At 38.0% G+C, this 18,198-nt stretch overlaps 1 protein-coding gene across 5 annotated transcripts in view; it reads right to left on the bottom strand.

Moving 5' to 3' along the window:
* The window catches only part of LRBA (LPS responsive beige-like anchor protein), a 539,428-nt gene that overhangs the window by 410,237 nt on the left and 110,993 nt on the right, over nt 1-18,198 (bottom strand). For all 5 annotated transcript variants that reach the window (XM_084768541.1, XM_084768543.1, XM_084768544.1 and 2 more), the window contains 6 exons: nt 17,774-17,927; nt 17,232-17,412; nt 14,209-14,336; nt 13,638-13,745; nt 10,892-11,051; nt 7,539-7,989 (listed from right to left, as the gene is read on the bottom strand). In XM_084768541.1, coding sequence (XP_084624667.1) covers nt 7,539-7,989; nt 10,892-11,051; nt 13,638-13,745; nt 14,209-14,336; nt 17,232-17,412; nt 17,774-17,927 — 1,182 coding nt within the window. The remainder of the gene's footprint in view (nt 1-7,538; nt 7,990-10,891; nt 11,052-13,637; nt 13,746-14,208; nt 14,337-17,231; nt 17,413-17,773; nt 17,928-18,198) is intronic.

The raw sequence follows: 18,198 nt of genomic DNA, 5'->3' as shown, positions 1-18,198 counted from the left end.
CTGTACTGTATGTGTGGCTGGTGCCCACAGAGACCAGAAGTGGGTATCAGAGCCCCTGGAGCTGGAGTTACAGACACTGGTGAGCTGCCATGTGGGTGATGGGAACCAACCTCTGAGCCATCTTTCTTAGCCCCTCCTTTCCTCCCTCCCTCCAACACATATATCATTTTAAAACATTGTAAGTCTCAAACCAGGTCCTCCTGCCTGCACAGCAAACACTTTGCTGACGCCCTATCTATCTCCTCAGGCTCATTGTTTTTAAAACTAAGACAATATCCTATAAAAATAGCACATTTTAATGTTTTAACCAACATTTACATTAGAATTTCTAAAATTTAAAATCATCTTGACTTTTCTAATAAACACAACCCAGCAGAATTTTGGTGGAAAAAGGAGAAAGAGAGAGAATTTTGGAACTGAAGAAGACAAGAAATTAAAGTTTTTTTAAATCTCACAACTGATGCAGAAAACACAGTATGTTTCGTTATCGATTGTAAAGCACTGCTAACTTTAAAACAGATAAAACATTACCTACACAAGTGATAAATGCATGTACATAGCTCATAAAACACAATAGCTTTTGATTATATCACATAGAAAAGGCCTTTTTTAAAAATAGCGAAAGTGTCAAATAACCAGTTGTTCATATTGTATAGTATTCAAACACAAGTATTTATGATATACCAAATTCAATTAAAGTGCAATACTTTACACTAAAAGAGTAACTAAAAGACCTTGTTAGACATAACTTAAAAGGCATTTTTAATTGAAGTTAGCTCCATAAACATGCAAAAACCCAGTTAATGAGGTAAAAGGACAGCTGATATATAATGTACTCCCACAGCAGCTCTTACTTTTAATTACCCGGTGTTAACCATAAGCTTAAAGTCTTCAACATTCAATTTATTTAATCACATCTTTTGTTGACAATACTGTAAGCTGAAAGTATTCCCTTAGTAGCTTTAAAGTATTTGATTTTTAAACAAAGTTATTTAGGTACTTTATCCTAATAAATGTATTCATACTTTCTAAAGCATATAATTCCCTTATCTTAAAAATACATTCTGTTGTTATTTAAAAAGAAAAAGAAAAGAACAAGGTGAAATAGGTTCCGTTTTACTTCAGTGACTATCATTTGAGGGCAAACACTGTTGCCAATTAAATCAAGTTATCTTGTGCTGGGCAAGGCTTATTCAATGTTCTTGGGGGTAGCTGGTGTCACATCATTATAAGGGTGACTGCCAATGTTAACAATATACTAAAAAATAGAAGCAACAGCCACCTGAGCCCCCAGTCCAAAATGGTGTGCTTAAATCATGGTAGCTTACATCAGATGAAGATCACTGACTTAAAGGGAAGTAGATATGACCTCTGTGCGGGTGCACACATATGCACACATACATATGTGCTGGTGGTACCCAAAGAAAACAATACAAATAGAATCTGTCTTTGCTTTTCCTACTCTTGCCAGAAATTTATATGCTAATATGTAAGAAAATTTCTATGCTGTAACAATAAGGTAGAAATGATTAGTATTAATAATTCACTTTCACATTTGTCCACAAAAGAACCACCACAATGTTTTTTATACATACAGAGATATATACTGATGGGAGACTAACATTTAGATCAATGACTTGTAGGCAGGCCACGGTACAGCACATTGTCCAATATGTCTGAGGTCCATTACACAATCTACAGCAGTGAAAAAAATCTACTTCTACAAAGAAAATTTTAGACATACATTTACCCTATAACCCAACTTTGCTCAAGAAAATATAAGAATACAATAATACAATTATGCTTGCAGATGCTTGAAAGTATCTGGGTAAAAATGGAAATTTTTCAAATGTCCTTCGCACAGAAAAACAAAGTTTTTAAAGGGCAAGTACTTTTATAACAGGATACTGTTATGTAACAATAGGACATAAGTATTGTGTTAAATTAAGGGAGCCTGTGTTCAAGAATATACTCTTTACTTCCTTTACCTAAAAAGTTTTGAATATGGCAAACTAATAAATGGTTTTGACAAAGCTGAAATAGCAACAGCTTCTGGGGGACACAGAGGCGGGCTGAGTGGGAATAGGGTCTCTTGTGTAATGCAAACACACACGCTGCGCAAAGCTCATCAGATACTGAACTTCATATTTGTTCTTTAACACGTACAAACCTTATTTGTCCATGGTTAAGTAAAACACAGTAAAAACTTTATTTTCTTTTTAAGCATACAGCATACTGTTACTGATACTTTCCAACAGTGAAAATAGCATAATTTTTTATTCAGTTCAGTAAATATTTACTGTCCACAGTTTTGCACATATTCTTAAATTTTTTCATACTTCAATTTGAAAGACAATGTTAGGGTATACACTAATTTTATTTAAAAAATAACAATCATGAGAGAAAATACAAAAGGCAGCCAGCCCCAGAGCCCTGCCCTCCTGTTCCTCTGCGGCCTTGTCCTCACCCTCCACAAGTCCTGAGATTACAAACATGTGCCACCCAGTTTTAAAGCAAGCCCAGAAAGGTAAAGTAACTTGTCACAGTTAATTTTTGGAATGCACCACAAATCTATATATGCCTAAAATCAGACTGTGATTTCAACCACCGCCTCACAATGAACTGTTTTTGAAGTTTTACTAAGCTGTAACTCACATGGCATCCAGCTCAAGCACACACATCATACAATGAAATGGTTCTCAGTATGTTGAGCAAGTTCTCCAGCCAACATATTTATGCTAACTTTAAACATGTCTGCGTTATAATCACCTACATAGAACATGTAAGTGATTTTCAAGATAAGAAATTATGTATAGACTACCATTAAATTATGAAAGTATATCTGATAATAAATAGAAAAATGAGGTTGTTCTTTACTTTTTGATTTTAATAAGGGAGGGTGGGGAGATAATTCCTCACTACCAGAAATTATGCAGTCAAGTTTCCTACACTTGGGAAAACATCAGGGCTCAGCACATCTGGAGGGCAATGAATAAAATTGGCCCTGGGGAAACCACCTTTGTGATCATGTTTCCTCCCCTACTGTTTACTCAAACTATTAATTATTACACACGCAAAATAAAATTAATAATGTCTAAATCCATAACCTGACTCAAATCAGCTCTGAGATGTAACGAATGCTGCGAAAACTCTGGGCCAGATTAAAATAAAACCCAGAGATCTAATTAAAAATGCAATAAATAATATGTATCTATGGGATGTTTTCATTTTATTACTACAATAAAGTTTCACTGTAAAGGCTAAAAGCTCCAGTAGAAGAGATATTCAGTCCATTATGCTCATCCGGGTAAGCATAAATCTAAACTAGGAAAGCATAGTCTCCATCTTGAATAGATACTTAAAATTTTTAAGCTTCTTGCTCTTCAGTGAGAATTATCCACACAAGAGCAAGGCATTCTGTATTCGCTTTGGAAAAAAGAAACAAAGAAAACGCAACATGCGCAGAGCGCACGCAGCTTCGTGTTCTTCCACCCCGGCTCCTCACTTTCCCTCCCATGCTGGGTACTCAATCTGTGATCTTGCACAGACTGAGCACAGCTCCACCGCTGAGCTATACCCTGCACCTCAAGTTTCTACTTAAAAAGAAAACTCAAAATCTGCCTTAATGTTTACTACGCAAGTAATTATCTGAATTTTGAAAAATACCAATTTTTAACTGAAGTACTTCCCTTTTTGTCATAAAGAATGTAGAAGACAGAAAACCAGCTATACCGACTTGCTTTTCAACATGTCAATTATAAGGTGAAAGGTTTACTTAGAGGTTTTCTTTATGGACTCACTAACTTTTGTGAATATTTAGAATACTTTTAATTTTCCCCATCATACGGGTTTTTTTTAACTACTTTTCATAGTCATACTCACAGCAAGTGAAAATACTGCTGTTCTGTTGGCATTTTTTCTTAATTAGGGAGTTTGAACATTCTCTCAATTAATTAGTAATAAGCACAAATAAAGCAGGAGTTTCAGAATTTTCATTTCAAAATAATATCAGTTCAAAGTATCATAAACCTTCAAATGACGTTTTATTTAACATGAAAATAGTTCACTAAAGGTGGGGGAAAAAACAGCCTGTTTTAGCCAAGCACTTTAGTCCCTACGGCTTATGTTGAGAACACAGACCAGCCCTTGAACTTTATCAAGATGAATCCCTGGCATCCATTAATCGCCAGTGAGGATCTTCGAATTAGATAAGAGCAGGAGTCTGGGCATGGGAAGGAACACCAACACCTTCACCTTCACAGAGGCTCGAGCGGGCAGCCTTTCAGCAAGGGCTCACTCACGTAGCTGTTACTCTAAACTTCCCAGCTATTGCTTGGGAGTTGATAATTCTTAAGATATGAGGAGAGCTCTGATTTCTGGCACAGCATTCCTGAGATAAATACGTGACCAGAGGGATGCTTTGAAATTCCCAAAGACACTCCATTGGCCCATGGCTGCAAAAAAAAAAGGTCTTTCAAAAGGTGTCTCTTGTTAAGAAAAAAGACAGGGGGAGAGACAGAACAGTTTGTACTCCATCAGACAATATGTTAAATGCATACCAGACATGTTAAGTTCCACAGAACATCCAGAAAAATGCTACCAACAAAATTAGTTTCTTTCCTACTTTAACCTCTTAAAATGTAGTACCTAATAAATGCATACTCTCACTTAGGGCCTTGAGAAAAGAGATTTAATTTCAACATTATTGAAAAGGAAATAAACGCCAAAATAAAAAATTTGTGTCATTCAGAAAAAACACTGTATATTAATAAGACACAGCCAATAAAAGTATTTAGCCACACAATTATTTATTATTAACACTAGCACAAATCCAAGTTAATTTTAATCTGAGAATGGTAGCTCACACCCATAATCATAGCATAGACCAGAAGGACTACCATAAGTTCAAGGGTCTATGGCATACAATCATTTTAGCTGAGGAATCTGGAGCTGGCCTGGACAATACAGTAAGAAACCGTTTACAAAAGAGCGAAAAATAGAGGACAAAGGCTAAACTAACAGAAAAAATATATACTGTTGCACAGTCTATTAAGTAGAAACCTCTAATATTAGAAGCCACCAAATAAAACAGAAAACCTTAAGTCCATAAATCAATGAACAGAAAATCTGCCAAAGAACTGAAATTGTGTAGCCTCTCTCCACAAGGAATTCCTCAGTAGCAGAGAGACTTGGTGCATACCACTGTAACCACTGACAGAGTAAGCTGCATCTGTAACAAGGCACAGCCATAGGCATGCCATTGCACAGGATACAAGAAGAAGCTGTCACTTCTGCTGACATTCCTGCCGAAAAATACTAATGTCCATCTGGTTCTAAGGCAATGTTAGATAAATATAAAGTGAGGGACATCAAAGACTTGAAGAGACATAATCTTGAACTAGGTCATTTGACTTCAGACTGTCACTGGACAGGCTGCTACCACCACTGTTGGTGGAGCACAGGAAGCACATGAGAAGGCCCTATCCTCTTTGGTTACAGGACATAGAAAAATCAAGCTGGAACGGAGCTGGAAGCTTCCTCCCTGCTGGCTAGGTTTCCTGGGCTCACAAGGTGCTATACTTGCTACTAAAAGGGAAAAGTCATTACACATCCTACCAAGCTGAGATTCCTGCAAGCAACACCACCAGCCTACCAGGCCACATGTACCCTCGGGTGCAACAGTAAGCAGCGTAATTGTTATGGGAATGAATAATCATTTCTGGTTGGATGTGAGGCCAGCTCCACTAGAGGGAATTCATGTCGACATGTGGACATATAGTAAACCAGGCCAAAGTCCATGGACTAAAGGTTATGGGAATTAGACAAAGAAACGTACTGCTATTGTTTTCTAAATGGATATATTGTCAAATAACCTTCTAAATATTTGTAATTTTGCAAATAGATTACTGCAGAATGCACCAGTTAAGAGACAAACTCATAACCGGCCAAAGTGCAGAGAATAAGTGACTCCTTAATGATACATCTACATCACCCCTCAAAGGCCTAGAGGACACTGGAAAAGAGCAGGCAGAAATAACGTAAGAGCTGGAAGACAGGAAGAAGTTCTATGAACTGTTACCTTCCAGAAACAACATGCCTGCAGCACTGTGAGCTTGCATGGATGGAGGAAGGGCTCACGGGCTCTCATAAGGTCCCACCCCTCTTTAAGGAGCTATGGAAGCCAATGGCTACTGTAGGATGAGGAGACATAGCCCTCAGCAGTACAGCCACCGCTAAAGTTCCCTTGTAATCGACTACCCATGCTCATGCAAACAATCCTACTCAAATGCAGTGCGTATGAAGAAGCCTCTGAAGAAACAGTGGTTAACAGCATGCACTGCTCTTGTAAAGGACCAGAGTTCAGTTCGCAGCACCCACGTCAGTTGGTTCACAACTACTTATAATTCCAGCTCCAGGAGATCCTCCGGACTCCACAGACACCTTCCACTGATGGGCACATAGTCACAAACAGACATACATAATTTAAATAACGAAAGAAAGAAAGGCAGTGAGGCATAAACAAATCTATGTACAAAAGTTCACTGCTGAGAAGAAGGGGTTGAATGGGAACTGAATGGGAGTAAGAGAGGAAAATGAGGCAGAAATGATCAAAGTGTATTATATATACATAAAAATTGTGAAACAATAAATAAAAGTAAATAATTTTAAAGAAATTTAGATCATAATTAGTATTTTAAGATTTTATAAGCAATATATCAAATATTTTTCTTATTTAAAAATAATAGTTTTTATGGAAAACACAGAAAGCATTAAAATATATCTAAATTTCATATAAGCAACATAATGTCCGAAGAAAATAAAAAACTGTAGTAGGAACTTTTCTGTATATTAGTTTGTTCCCAGATAATAATACAAATTCTTAACATATAGAACATAGGAAACTATAAGATATAAAGACAGCACCCAAACAGACTGACAATATATTGCAGAGGATACTAGAGCATCTGCCCAGCAATGCCAGGGCCTTGGATGGCATCCTGAGAGACACACATCAACTGACCAGTTAGGAAATAAGCTAATCTATTTTTTAAAATTCCTTAGGATTGCACAAACAACAAAGATTGTGTAGCTAGCTTTCTCAAACTGCTTAGGCTCAGAGCACCTGGTTGAAGTCTTATATCTACTGGCATCTGGATTCCAATTTTCAAATTGTTGTTTTCATGAAGGCTGAGACAATACTGAGAACAAGGGAATGGTGGGTAGCCATTGAAAGCTCAAGTAATGCCGGCAGTGTAAGGGGGGGGGGCAGGAGGGAGGAAGGAAACGGCATTTTTACATACAATGTGCTAATGCACAACTAAAAATATACCTAAAATAATTTTAGTGGCATAAAATGTTAATATATAAAAATACTATGCAAACCACACAACAGAACCACCCTTATAATTTTTATAAAGTTTATCAAAACATTCCACCCTACTGTTGAAGCCACAAAATTTAGAGTTTCATGTTGAATTTCTGTTCACATTTACAATTTGCAAACATAAGCATACCCAAACAAAGGGCCACTTACATACCTGTCAAAAGATCTGAACTGCACGGGTGGGTCAACAGACAGATCTCCAAGAGCACCGAGGCAGGCTGGGGGCAGGAGGGCCGGATCCACAGTGACTCCATCTGCCGGCATATTCACCAAGCTCCGGAGAATGTCCTTCACATTGACATTTTTTGAAACTGGAACTGATGGTGTTACCTTCCTATCCAACTCATTTCCTCCGTCAATATTTGTTTCCTGAGATTTATTGACTTCCAAAGACAGAGTGCATAGCACCTCACTGATGGCATCTGGACCCGCGCTGACACCCAGAGGCGCTGCTGGAGAAGCTACAGACGCACTGCTTCCTAAGCCCGAAGCTGTTTCCTCACCCAGGCCCGAGTCCCTCCTTCTAGTAGATGAGGTGCCGTCCACCGATTCTTCCACCGATGATAGAGTTAGAGAGCTAAATTCTGCTGGTGTGTTTTCTGCATCTTAACCAAAGGCAGAAGAGTAAATTTTAAGAAAATCAAGTTAAAAAAAAATTTGTCAGGTAAAAATCAAGTCCTGGTAGTCATCCAGGATTTTATACCATGTTCTCTTAAAATAAAAAACTACTACCATAAATTTTAAAATATAATGATGGAATGCATCTTATAACCAAAACAGATAATAAAGTGAATGAATAATAGATACCCACATCAGCCTTCAAAACTGACTGTAACATAAACATGGATTATAACAAAGCTGAATGCCACCAGTGCATTCAACTTCTACCTCACACACAGTTTCCTCTGCTGAAAAGATAGTCAACTCTCCCACTTGCAGAATAAAGCAATGCTGACGATGACGATCTAGTTCAACAAGGAGCGCCCAACGCTTGCTGAGATGGGGTCTCACATATCCAAGGATGATTATGAATCCAAGAAAGAGCTTGAACTTTTGATATTATTCCCTCCACCTCTTGGGTGCCAAGATTACAGACACAGACGCGTGCCGCCATGGTTAGTACATGAGGGGGTGGAGAAGCCAGCTCAGGGCTTCATGCATGCTAGGCGAGCACTACGGCAACTGAGCCAAACCCCCAGCCCAGGCAGCCCCCAATCACTCCAACCAAGATGCTCTTTCCAAGTTCACCTTGCCAAATATAATGACCAGTGCTCATCCCTGGTAGCACTTGTCAGTGAAGCAGCTAATGGATGTTCTTTCTTTCTTTCTCTTAACGCGTTTTTCCATTACACCAGTAGTTTTTTGTTAATGTCTTCAACTTCTTCTTCCCTGATTAAGGTCAATCCTTGATCCTTTCAGTCCTTGGTTCTCTCATCACCTCTACATGTAATTTCTTCTTAGTGACCCCACCCACATTCCACATTATAAATATCTCCACAACCCCACCCCATCCCACACACAAAACACACACACACAATTTCACTGCCTTCCCTACATCTTGTATGTCAAAATATCTAAAGTTAACAAGTTGAAAACTGAAATATTTCACCTTGGATCTACTCCAGTTATCTTATAGTAATTATTAAATAGCTTTTCTTTCTTAAATACCCACATTAATGTTCAGCAATACTGTTCTCTGTCACCCAAATATACCTGGAATCTGACTGCCTCTAGTTACCTGTGTTGTTACAACCCAAGCCCAGCAAGTCATCACATCAAGTCAATTAATGCATTGTCCTCCTAACTGATAGTGGAAAACAATCACTTTAATAAGCCTATTGACTCATAGCTCCTGGTATTTAAGAAATCTTTCAATATGAGCCAGATCCATAGAAATGATAACCAATAGAATCAAATCAGAAGCAATACTCAGTTCCAAGGCCGAACTTTAATAAGTCCAAACCAGCTCAGTTAAGACACTTAACTGAATTCTGCTCTATTTACTACATGTAAATAGAAAAGCCTTTAAAACTAATAGAAGGAAATGAAGAATTAAGTTAACACAATAACTAAGACCCTCCCCCAACTAACATTAGCTCAGGGGCTCCACTAGGTCAAACTCAGCCCAGAGCCCTCTCAACTGAGGCCCTAGGCAGCAGAGAAGCCATCTTAGACTTTCACTCCCAGGAAACACTTGAGCAGGGATGAGCATTCCCACCATGAAATATGAAGGTAGTTGTGGTTTTAAACCACGTGGCAGCAAAATACCAAAACATTACTTTTTCTTTTCCTCTTTTCTGTATCCTCAACACAGAATCCAAAGTGTTATTAATCATTACTGTTGTCTATGTGTTTATGGTGTGCATATGATATGTGTGTGTGAGTGTGTGTGTGTGTGTGTGTGTGTGTGTGTGTGTGTGTGTGTGTATGCTGGTACACACATGCCATGGTGCACATGTGGAGGAAAAGTACAACTTACAGGAGTGCATTCACTCTTCCCACTCTGGAGCTGGGGGACTGAACACAGATCACACTGGGTTGCATGGCCAATGCTCTACCAGCTGAACACTGGGCCCAGAGTGTTATTTTTAAATTATGTCAGTTATAATGCTGTACACAACACTCCAATGGCTATTCATTTCTCTTAAAGAAAAATCCATAAACCATCTCTCCTGTTGTGCCTGACACTTTATTTATTACCACTTCTACTGCCTTCTAAAATACCATAAAATTTATCTATTAAAAAATATTTTCTCTCCTCCTGCAAGAGATAAGCTCCATAAAGGTAGAGTCTTTTTCTTCATGTTCGAACCTACATGAATATAAGAACCTAATACGTTCTTAATGAAAGCCTACTGTGCTGGGGCTGGGTACCCCGGGGGTAACAGGGAATGCCCCTCCTCTGGGTGCAGCTAGTTTTGTAACTATCAAAGTTGTTCATCTAACTATACGACTGTAACTGAAAGTTCCCTTTTATTATTTCTTTGTTGGTTTGTTTGGCTTTTCGAGGTTGGGTTTCCCTGTGTAGCCCTGGCTGTCTTGGAACTCACGCTATAAATCAGGCTGGCCTCAAACTCAGAGATCTGCCTGCCTTTGCCTCCCGAGTGCTGGGATTAAAGTTGTGTGCCACCACCATGCATCTGAAAGCTACTTTTAATCACTATTAATTGTTTAAACAATTTCCTAGAAGTCTGTTATAAAGGACTGAATTACCTTTCATGGCAAACAGTAAATAAAAAACTTTGGACTCTTTACTTATAAAGGATAACACTTTCACATCTTTTAGTTAGATGGTCCATTACAGTACAAACTCACCTCCCAATTGTAAATAACTGAACAATATGTGAATTACCAAGTTATTGATAAGTTAAATTATTTTGCTCTTAGTAAGTATAATGCTACAGTCTCACTTTACACACAGTAGATTTAAGTTCCAGAATCAGTGTCCTAACCAGGTAAGGGTCTGCTTACACTTTGGGTTCCAGAAAATAAAACATGGAAACTTACCAGGAAGTGATATAGTCCCATTATCACTGCCAGTTTCCTTAAGAGATTGACTGTGCCTTTCATCTTGGGGTTCCAAAATGTCTCTATACTTTGAGACCATCAGAACAGAAATAAAGTACACAACAGCCAAAGCTAAGAATTGAGCTTGCTTGCTATCCTCCTGAGAAAAAAATCAAAAGGAATTGTTCAATGCCACTATTAACATTTTAATCTTATTTCACATTACAAATTTAAATGTCAAAGATGTTCACAAATCTTTCAATTTTCACAAAAAATAATGTATCGTTTGTATAATAATTTATTACTAAATGTAGAACTCTAAAGTATATTTGAGCAAAGGCCAAACATATTATTGGCAATGCCTTTAAAAGAAAATGTGTACAAATACAGAAACAGAAAAACTTTTTCAACTTTAAAAATAATTGAGTGCTCAATTTTCAGAGACAAGTTATACCATACTTTAAAAGGCACCTCAAAAAAGTAATTACCACAATATAAAGTAATTAATTATTTTTACTTCTCATCATAAAAATCCAAATATATAAATCTAACATCACAGCAATGTTGCACTATGAGACCAGCATGTTCAAGACAGACATCAAGGAGAAAAAAGTAAAGGTATCACAAAGAAAAAGAGAGGAAAAAAGAACCTTCAGCATATTTTACATATCAGGAGCAAACACAAGTCAGGACTGAATACAGAGCATTTTCCTAAAATAAAAGCACAACCTAAAGCGAGGTGTAGGTTAGCCATCCTGCCTCTTCAGAGGACCTACATGTCTCCACTATCAGCGACCCCCATATCCAGCCATGAAGATGCACCACTTCTGACTACGTCTCCTAAAACATTTAAGCTAATTACTTTAAATTTAAAACATCAAATATGCCTGTCAAACCTAAAATTACAAGCCTCTCAAGTAGTTGGTTGTTGGAAAGTTTCTAAGTCTAAAGATACATCCCAGCAAACTGGCACTTGCCCTAGGCCTTCCACTTTGATGCCTGGAAAATAGATGGAAATTTAAGAGAAAATTACATTGTCAGTTGTCATCTACTCTTCTCATTATGAAATTTTCAAAAAAAATTTTTTTTTAATTTAAAAAACTATTGTCAGAAGTTCCAGACACAAGTTCAGAAGAAACTCAGATGTCAAGCCCTCCCTTAGCAGCTCTGCTTGAAGCTGTTCTTAGACACATTTCCGTGTGATACAATCTACTGCACTTCGTAAGTTTGCAAATATGAGTCTCTTAGTCTTGTAGAAAAGATAAATGTCCATTTTTTATTTTTTTATTAAACAGCCCTTTCCTGACATGTATTAAAACTGCTAACTATGTGGCCATTAGGAAAATCATTTATGTGGTTTTCTCAGTCAGCTATTTATTACTTAGGTCTTACTAAATCCTTATTCATCCCATCAAATTTTTACAAATTCTTCACTCACTTCTTCCACCTCTTTCTACTAATTATGTGTTTCCTAGCACAAAACAATCTAATGCTGTCATCTTCCTCACAGGACGACAAATGAGAACAGATCCACAGCATCTGGTGCTGTGCTATTCAGTCAGTATTCAAAAGTTATTGTGTGGTGACAACACTCCAAGTTCTAAACATGTATTAAGATTGAGTCAAGGACACAAGAGTGCACTAAAATACCAGAGAAAGAGAAAGGGAAAAGAAAAACGATGCTCATAAAATTTCATATGAAATACATATTTAGAGTAAGCAATATAAAATCTACAGTAAGTGTTCAAAAAGTACTTACTAAAGAAAATATTCACAGTAGTAAGATTGCAAATGACTATTTTAAGATTTATATTTTGTAAGACTTTATAAATTTAATACAAAAATCTGCTTAAACAAAATTATTTTCATCTTTAAAAATTAAAAAGAAGCTGGCGTGGTGGCACAGGCCATTAATCCTAGCACTTGGGAGGCAGAGGCAGGCAGATCACTGTGAGTTCGAGACCAGCATGGTCTACAAAGTGAGTCCAGGACAGCCAGGACTACACAGAGAAACCCTGTCTCAAAAAAAAGTTAAAAAGATAGCAAGACATGTGACTACAGTCACAGCTCTGGAGAGGCTGGATCAGGGAACAGTGAGTTGAAAGCAAGCCTAGGCTACAAAAAAAACCTTACCTCAAAAATAAAACAAAAGACAGTGGGGAAAACATTTCATCATGTATCTTTTAGTACAGTTTTTTAAAAACCCTTTATGGAAAAAAACAGTAAATATAGAGTCAAATAATACAGTGTTAGGAGATAATACATTGTTAAATTAAATGCAAGGATTCTGAAGGCAAGACCACAATACAGGGTTTGAATTCTGGCATTTTTACCAGCATGTCATCTGACCAGACTATATAAGCACAACTGTAATTTTTTCCACCTTCTGAGCACATGAAAAAAAATAGGCAGTGCTTCCTAAGTAACAGACCACTGCTCTTTAATTCTGATAAAGTAGCTCTATTTATTCAGATAATCCCTTTTATCTGAATAAATAATTAGGCTGAATCTTATAAGATTCGAAAATCATTTCCAAGAAACCTGGTTTCTAGACCTGACGGTTGAGCGCATCTATTTTTTTCACAGGGCTTCTTTCTACTTTAAGGACTTCAGGCCCAGGCGGAAGCATGGAAGAGAAGGCTTGAAAGAAATATCTTCAAGTGAGGGGATAACAACTGAGATGTAATCTGAATAAATTATTTAAATAATTAAATATAAAAAAGAAAAGAAAAATATCTTAACTTACGATGTCTCTAAAAACAACTGCTCGAAGCCGATTAATGTCCATGTCTTGCAGAAGCCTGTCAAGATCTCTCACTGGAGATATACCACCAGTCACAATGTCCACTGGGCTCTAATTGACATAATAATAATAATAATAATAATAATAATAATAATAATAATAACAACAACAACAACAAATTAAACAATTTTTTAAAAATCAATGAACAGAATAAAGTATCAAGAGAGCATAATACATTTTTCCCACTTTTTTTTATTTACATAATTTTTCTTTCCTTGTAGGAGTTGAGTATAAAAGGCAAAGGGAGTCAGGTGGAGAAAGCTAACACACCTGAATGAAATGTATCATAGCAGCAGGGAAAAGTATTGGAAAAGCAGACAAGATTAAGTCTATGCAAATATTTACCATGTACTTAAACACAAACATTCGGGTGTTATATATTGACAGAAGAAAGTGACTATTTTAGAATCTACATGAGATTTATTTAGCTTTATGTTACAATTAGCAACCTAATTTAGGATCTCAGTTGTAGACCATAAACACGCTTCTGTGGAATGAATGGCTCCGCCTTTACCTTTGCTGCAGACGTCCCCACGGGAATCAGGCCGTGCACTGTTTTCAAGCTTTTTCCTGTGTCTCCTCTAGCTTTCAGCTGGGAATGCTGTTGACACTCTAAGCAATTCCTTACAGCCACTGCACACACTATAATGCATTTTAAGGAAAAGATTGGGAAAGAAAAGAAAATTTTATTTAAGGATATAAATTTTATTTAAGATATAAATCACCTACACAATACAATTCCTGTTACACTTTATTCAAAACAGATTACCTTCAACAAATTCCTAAAATGTCCCTAGACTATGACCTAGTATTTATTGAATGATTTTATTCTCTGTTATGGCAAAGATCCAGGAAAGCAGCTCAGGTGGTAAGCATGCTTGCCTAGCACTGCTGAGACTTTGGATTTGACCCCTCTGCTCAATTCCAGCACTTGAGAGGAGGAGGCAGGAGGATCACAAATTCAAATGCTAACTTCAACTACACAGCAAGTGCAAAACCAACCTCACCTTAGTAGAACCCTGTTTTCACAAAGTGTTCTCCAGCCCCCTCAAGAATGACCCAGGGATTTCTCCTGAATAAAAATCAGTTCAGGTAGGGTATGTTTGCTGTACTTCAAGTGACTGAACCCAGAACCTCACAGTGCTAGGCAACTACTCTGTGTAATGCTGCGGTGCACAGCCAGCCCAGTTCAGAAATCCTAATGTATTTAAAAACATAGCAGCCCTACACAAACAAATCTACATTCATATTTCAACTGAACTGATTAAAGTTTTCAATTTTACTGCACTATAAAAACCAGCACTAATGACATAAGTTAATAAGTGATAGCTTCTATTTTGTTATGCACAAGATGAACTTTTTAAATAATTTTTGCAAATTGGTATGCCAATTTCTTGAAAGTATACTCACTCTAAAAACTATGCTCACTGGCATTTCAAGTGAAAATTATAATGGTATAAAGAAGTCTAATTGTGGGTATTTACTAGTTTATATTACTTTTTTTTTTCATTTTTTAATTGATAATACTCATATTACATCTCAATTGTTATCCTGTCCCTTGTATCCTCCTATTCCTCCCTACCTCCTGCTTTCCCCCTACTCCCCTCCCCTATGACTGTGATTGAGGGGAACCTCCTCCCCCTGTATATGATCCTAGGGTATCAAGTCTCTTCTTGGTAGCCTGCTATCCTTCCTCTGAATACTACTGGGCCTCCCCATCAAGAAGACATGGTCAAATATGAGGCACCAGAGTTCGTGTGAAAGTCAGTCCCCACTTTCCACTTAACTGTGGAGAATGTCCTGTCCACTGGCTGGATCTGGGTAGGGATTTGATGCTTACTATACGTATTGTCCTTGGTTGGTGCCATAGCTTGAGCAGAACCCCTAGGCCCAGACCCGCCCATCATAGTGTTCTTCTTGTAGGTTTCCAGGACCCTCTGGATCCATCTATTTCACCAATCTCCCATACTTCTTTCATCTAAAGTCCCAATAGGATGTCCTCACCTCTATCCCACTTTCCTGGTAAATGGAAACTTTCATGGGACATGCCCCTTGGGCTAGTGTGCAGATATAAGTGAGTATATACCATTTGAGTCTTTTCTGCTTCTGGGTTAACTCCTTCATTATGATCATTTCTAGTTCAATCCATTTGTCCACATATTACTTATTCTTGATAAATATGGGAAAAACGACTCATTTATTATGTTCTCTGCTTTATTTTTATAAATTACTGTCCTCATAAAGCCAAAGTTCCTAAGGATTTGCTTCCATTCCTTGGGCCCTCTCTCTCCACTATCTCCTCTCCATAAGCAAGTCAATTTCCCCAATCTCAATAGTTATAGCTAGATGTAGGACTGAGGGAGGCAGAGGCAGGTGGATCTTTGTTAGTTCAAGGCCAGCCTGGTCTACAAAGTGAGTCCTGGATAGCCAACGTTATCGTGTCTTGAAAGACCCCTGCCCTATCCCTCCTCCCAAAAGCAGGAAACCTTATGCAAAGAACAAGAGTTTACTTCATGAAGGCTTAACACTGAACACAGCCATTCTGTGTATGCTTACTTTCACTTAAATAAGAACTACTCCCAGAAGAACTGAGATTTAGAGATTTTCTTAACCCAGAAGCAGAAAGAGTCAAATGGTATATACTCACTTATATCTGCAAACTAGCCCAAGGGGCATGTCCCATGAAAGCCTTCACTTACCAGGAAAGTGGGACAGAGGGGAGGACATCCTATTGGGATTCTAGGTGAGAGAAGCATTGGAGAATGGGGAAATAGAAGGACCCAGAGGGTCCTAGAAACCTACAAGAAGAACATTATGATGGGCGGAGCTGGGCCCAGGGGTTTTGCTCGAACTATGGCACCAACTAAGGACAATATGTGCAGTGAACTTTGAACCCCTACCCAGATCTACCCAATGGACAGGACATTCTCCACAGTTGAGTGGAGAGTGGGGACTGACTTTCACACGAACCCTGATGCCTCATATTTAACCATGTTCCCTGGATGGGAAGGCCCAGATAGCAGGCTACCAAGAAGAAACGTGATACCCTATGAGCATATACAGGGGGAGGTGGTCCCCCTCAGTCAGAGTCATAGGGGAGGGGAGTAAGGGAAAATGGGAGGGAGGGAGGAATGGGAGGATACAAGGGATGGGATAACAATTGAGATGCAATATGAATAAATTAATAATATATATATATAAAATAAAGATTTTGTTAAGTACTTTAATAAACTATTCCAGCTTATTTGAATAAATGTACTTGAATAACAGCTACTACTGAGAACCTTCCTACCAAAGTGTGTTTGGAAGATAAAGGGGTCAGAATCTCATGGTACTCTGGAGGCAAACAAACATGCTAAGTAGATCTTATGCCAATCCCATGGCCAAACTTGCTAGCCACAACTACGTGCACTAAAACGCAGGCATATGGCATCGTGTAAATGTACACCTCCACAAAATAAGAAAAGTGTTACTTTAACACGTGGGTAACTGAAAATATTAGGTGAGTTTTGAAAGCAATGGATTTTAAAAGCTTACCCAGTCGGAGACACTGTCGCAGAATTCCTCCAGATGACATATTTTTTTCAGCTTCAATTTCAGTGAAACCAAGAGAACTTGCAAATATAAGCACATCCACAAGGCTAGTCAGCCTCTGCAGAAACGTCACTGAGGCTTCTATGGAAAGGCCCTGAGTGGGCTCAATTGTCTCCAGCTCATGCTGCGAAATGCAAGGTTTGGAAATTACATCTACAGTCACGTTTTAGCAGACACATTCCTAAAATTTCTAGCTTTTCTCAAGGTCGGGCTTTCTGGAAATCTAGAACAACAGACTGATTTCTCTTTTCATCTTAAAAAAAAAAAGGCAATGAGAACATTTTCATCATATTCCTCACAAATGAACTCATGCCTAGCAAAGTCACTTCCGTTATAGGCTTCTCAATTCCTGCAACACATCCTAAAATATTTTCAGGTAAATATAAAAGATGTGTTTTTACTATGGCAACCACTGCACTAAGCTTTAATCAATAAGGACACAGAGCATTCATGATCTCACACCAAGGAAAGAGTGAAGTCCTTACTGTGGCCGATGTCGCAGCTGACAGCAGCGGCAGTATACCCCCACAAGCCATGACCATGTTGTCCATCACTTGAGAGATGAGATGAATTGTGTTGTGTACAAAGATGACATTATCACTGCTATTCACGAAGTCCATAACTGTCTTTGTTGAATGGCTGTCAAAAGATAAATTATATTTACTAATGATGCAAAGGGAAGGAAATCACAGCATACCGCATACCTGCTTCAGGAAAGGAAGGAAGGGTAGCAGACACTGGGGGGCACACTTCCTCAGAACAAGTAAGCCCCTCTGTCAGCAGCCACTGTCTATGTCCAGGCAGCCTTGCTAAAGCAGACACTACTCAATTATACATTTGGAATGTATATTATACTTATTGAGAAGTCACAGTAAAAATCAGGAGGCAAATAGCACTACATGTGATATAA

Source organism: Acomys minous (assembly GCF_964271855.1).
Source record: "Acomys minous genome assembly, chromosome: 19".
Taxonomy (NCBI): domain Eukaryota; kingdom Metazoa; phylum Chordata; class Mammalia; order Rodentia; family Muridae; genus Acomys; species Acomys minous.
This window is presented reverse-complemented; position numbering and strand designations above follow the sequence as displayed.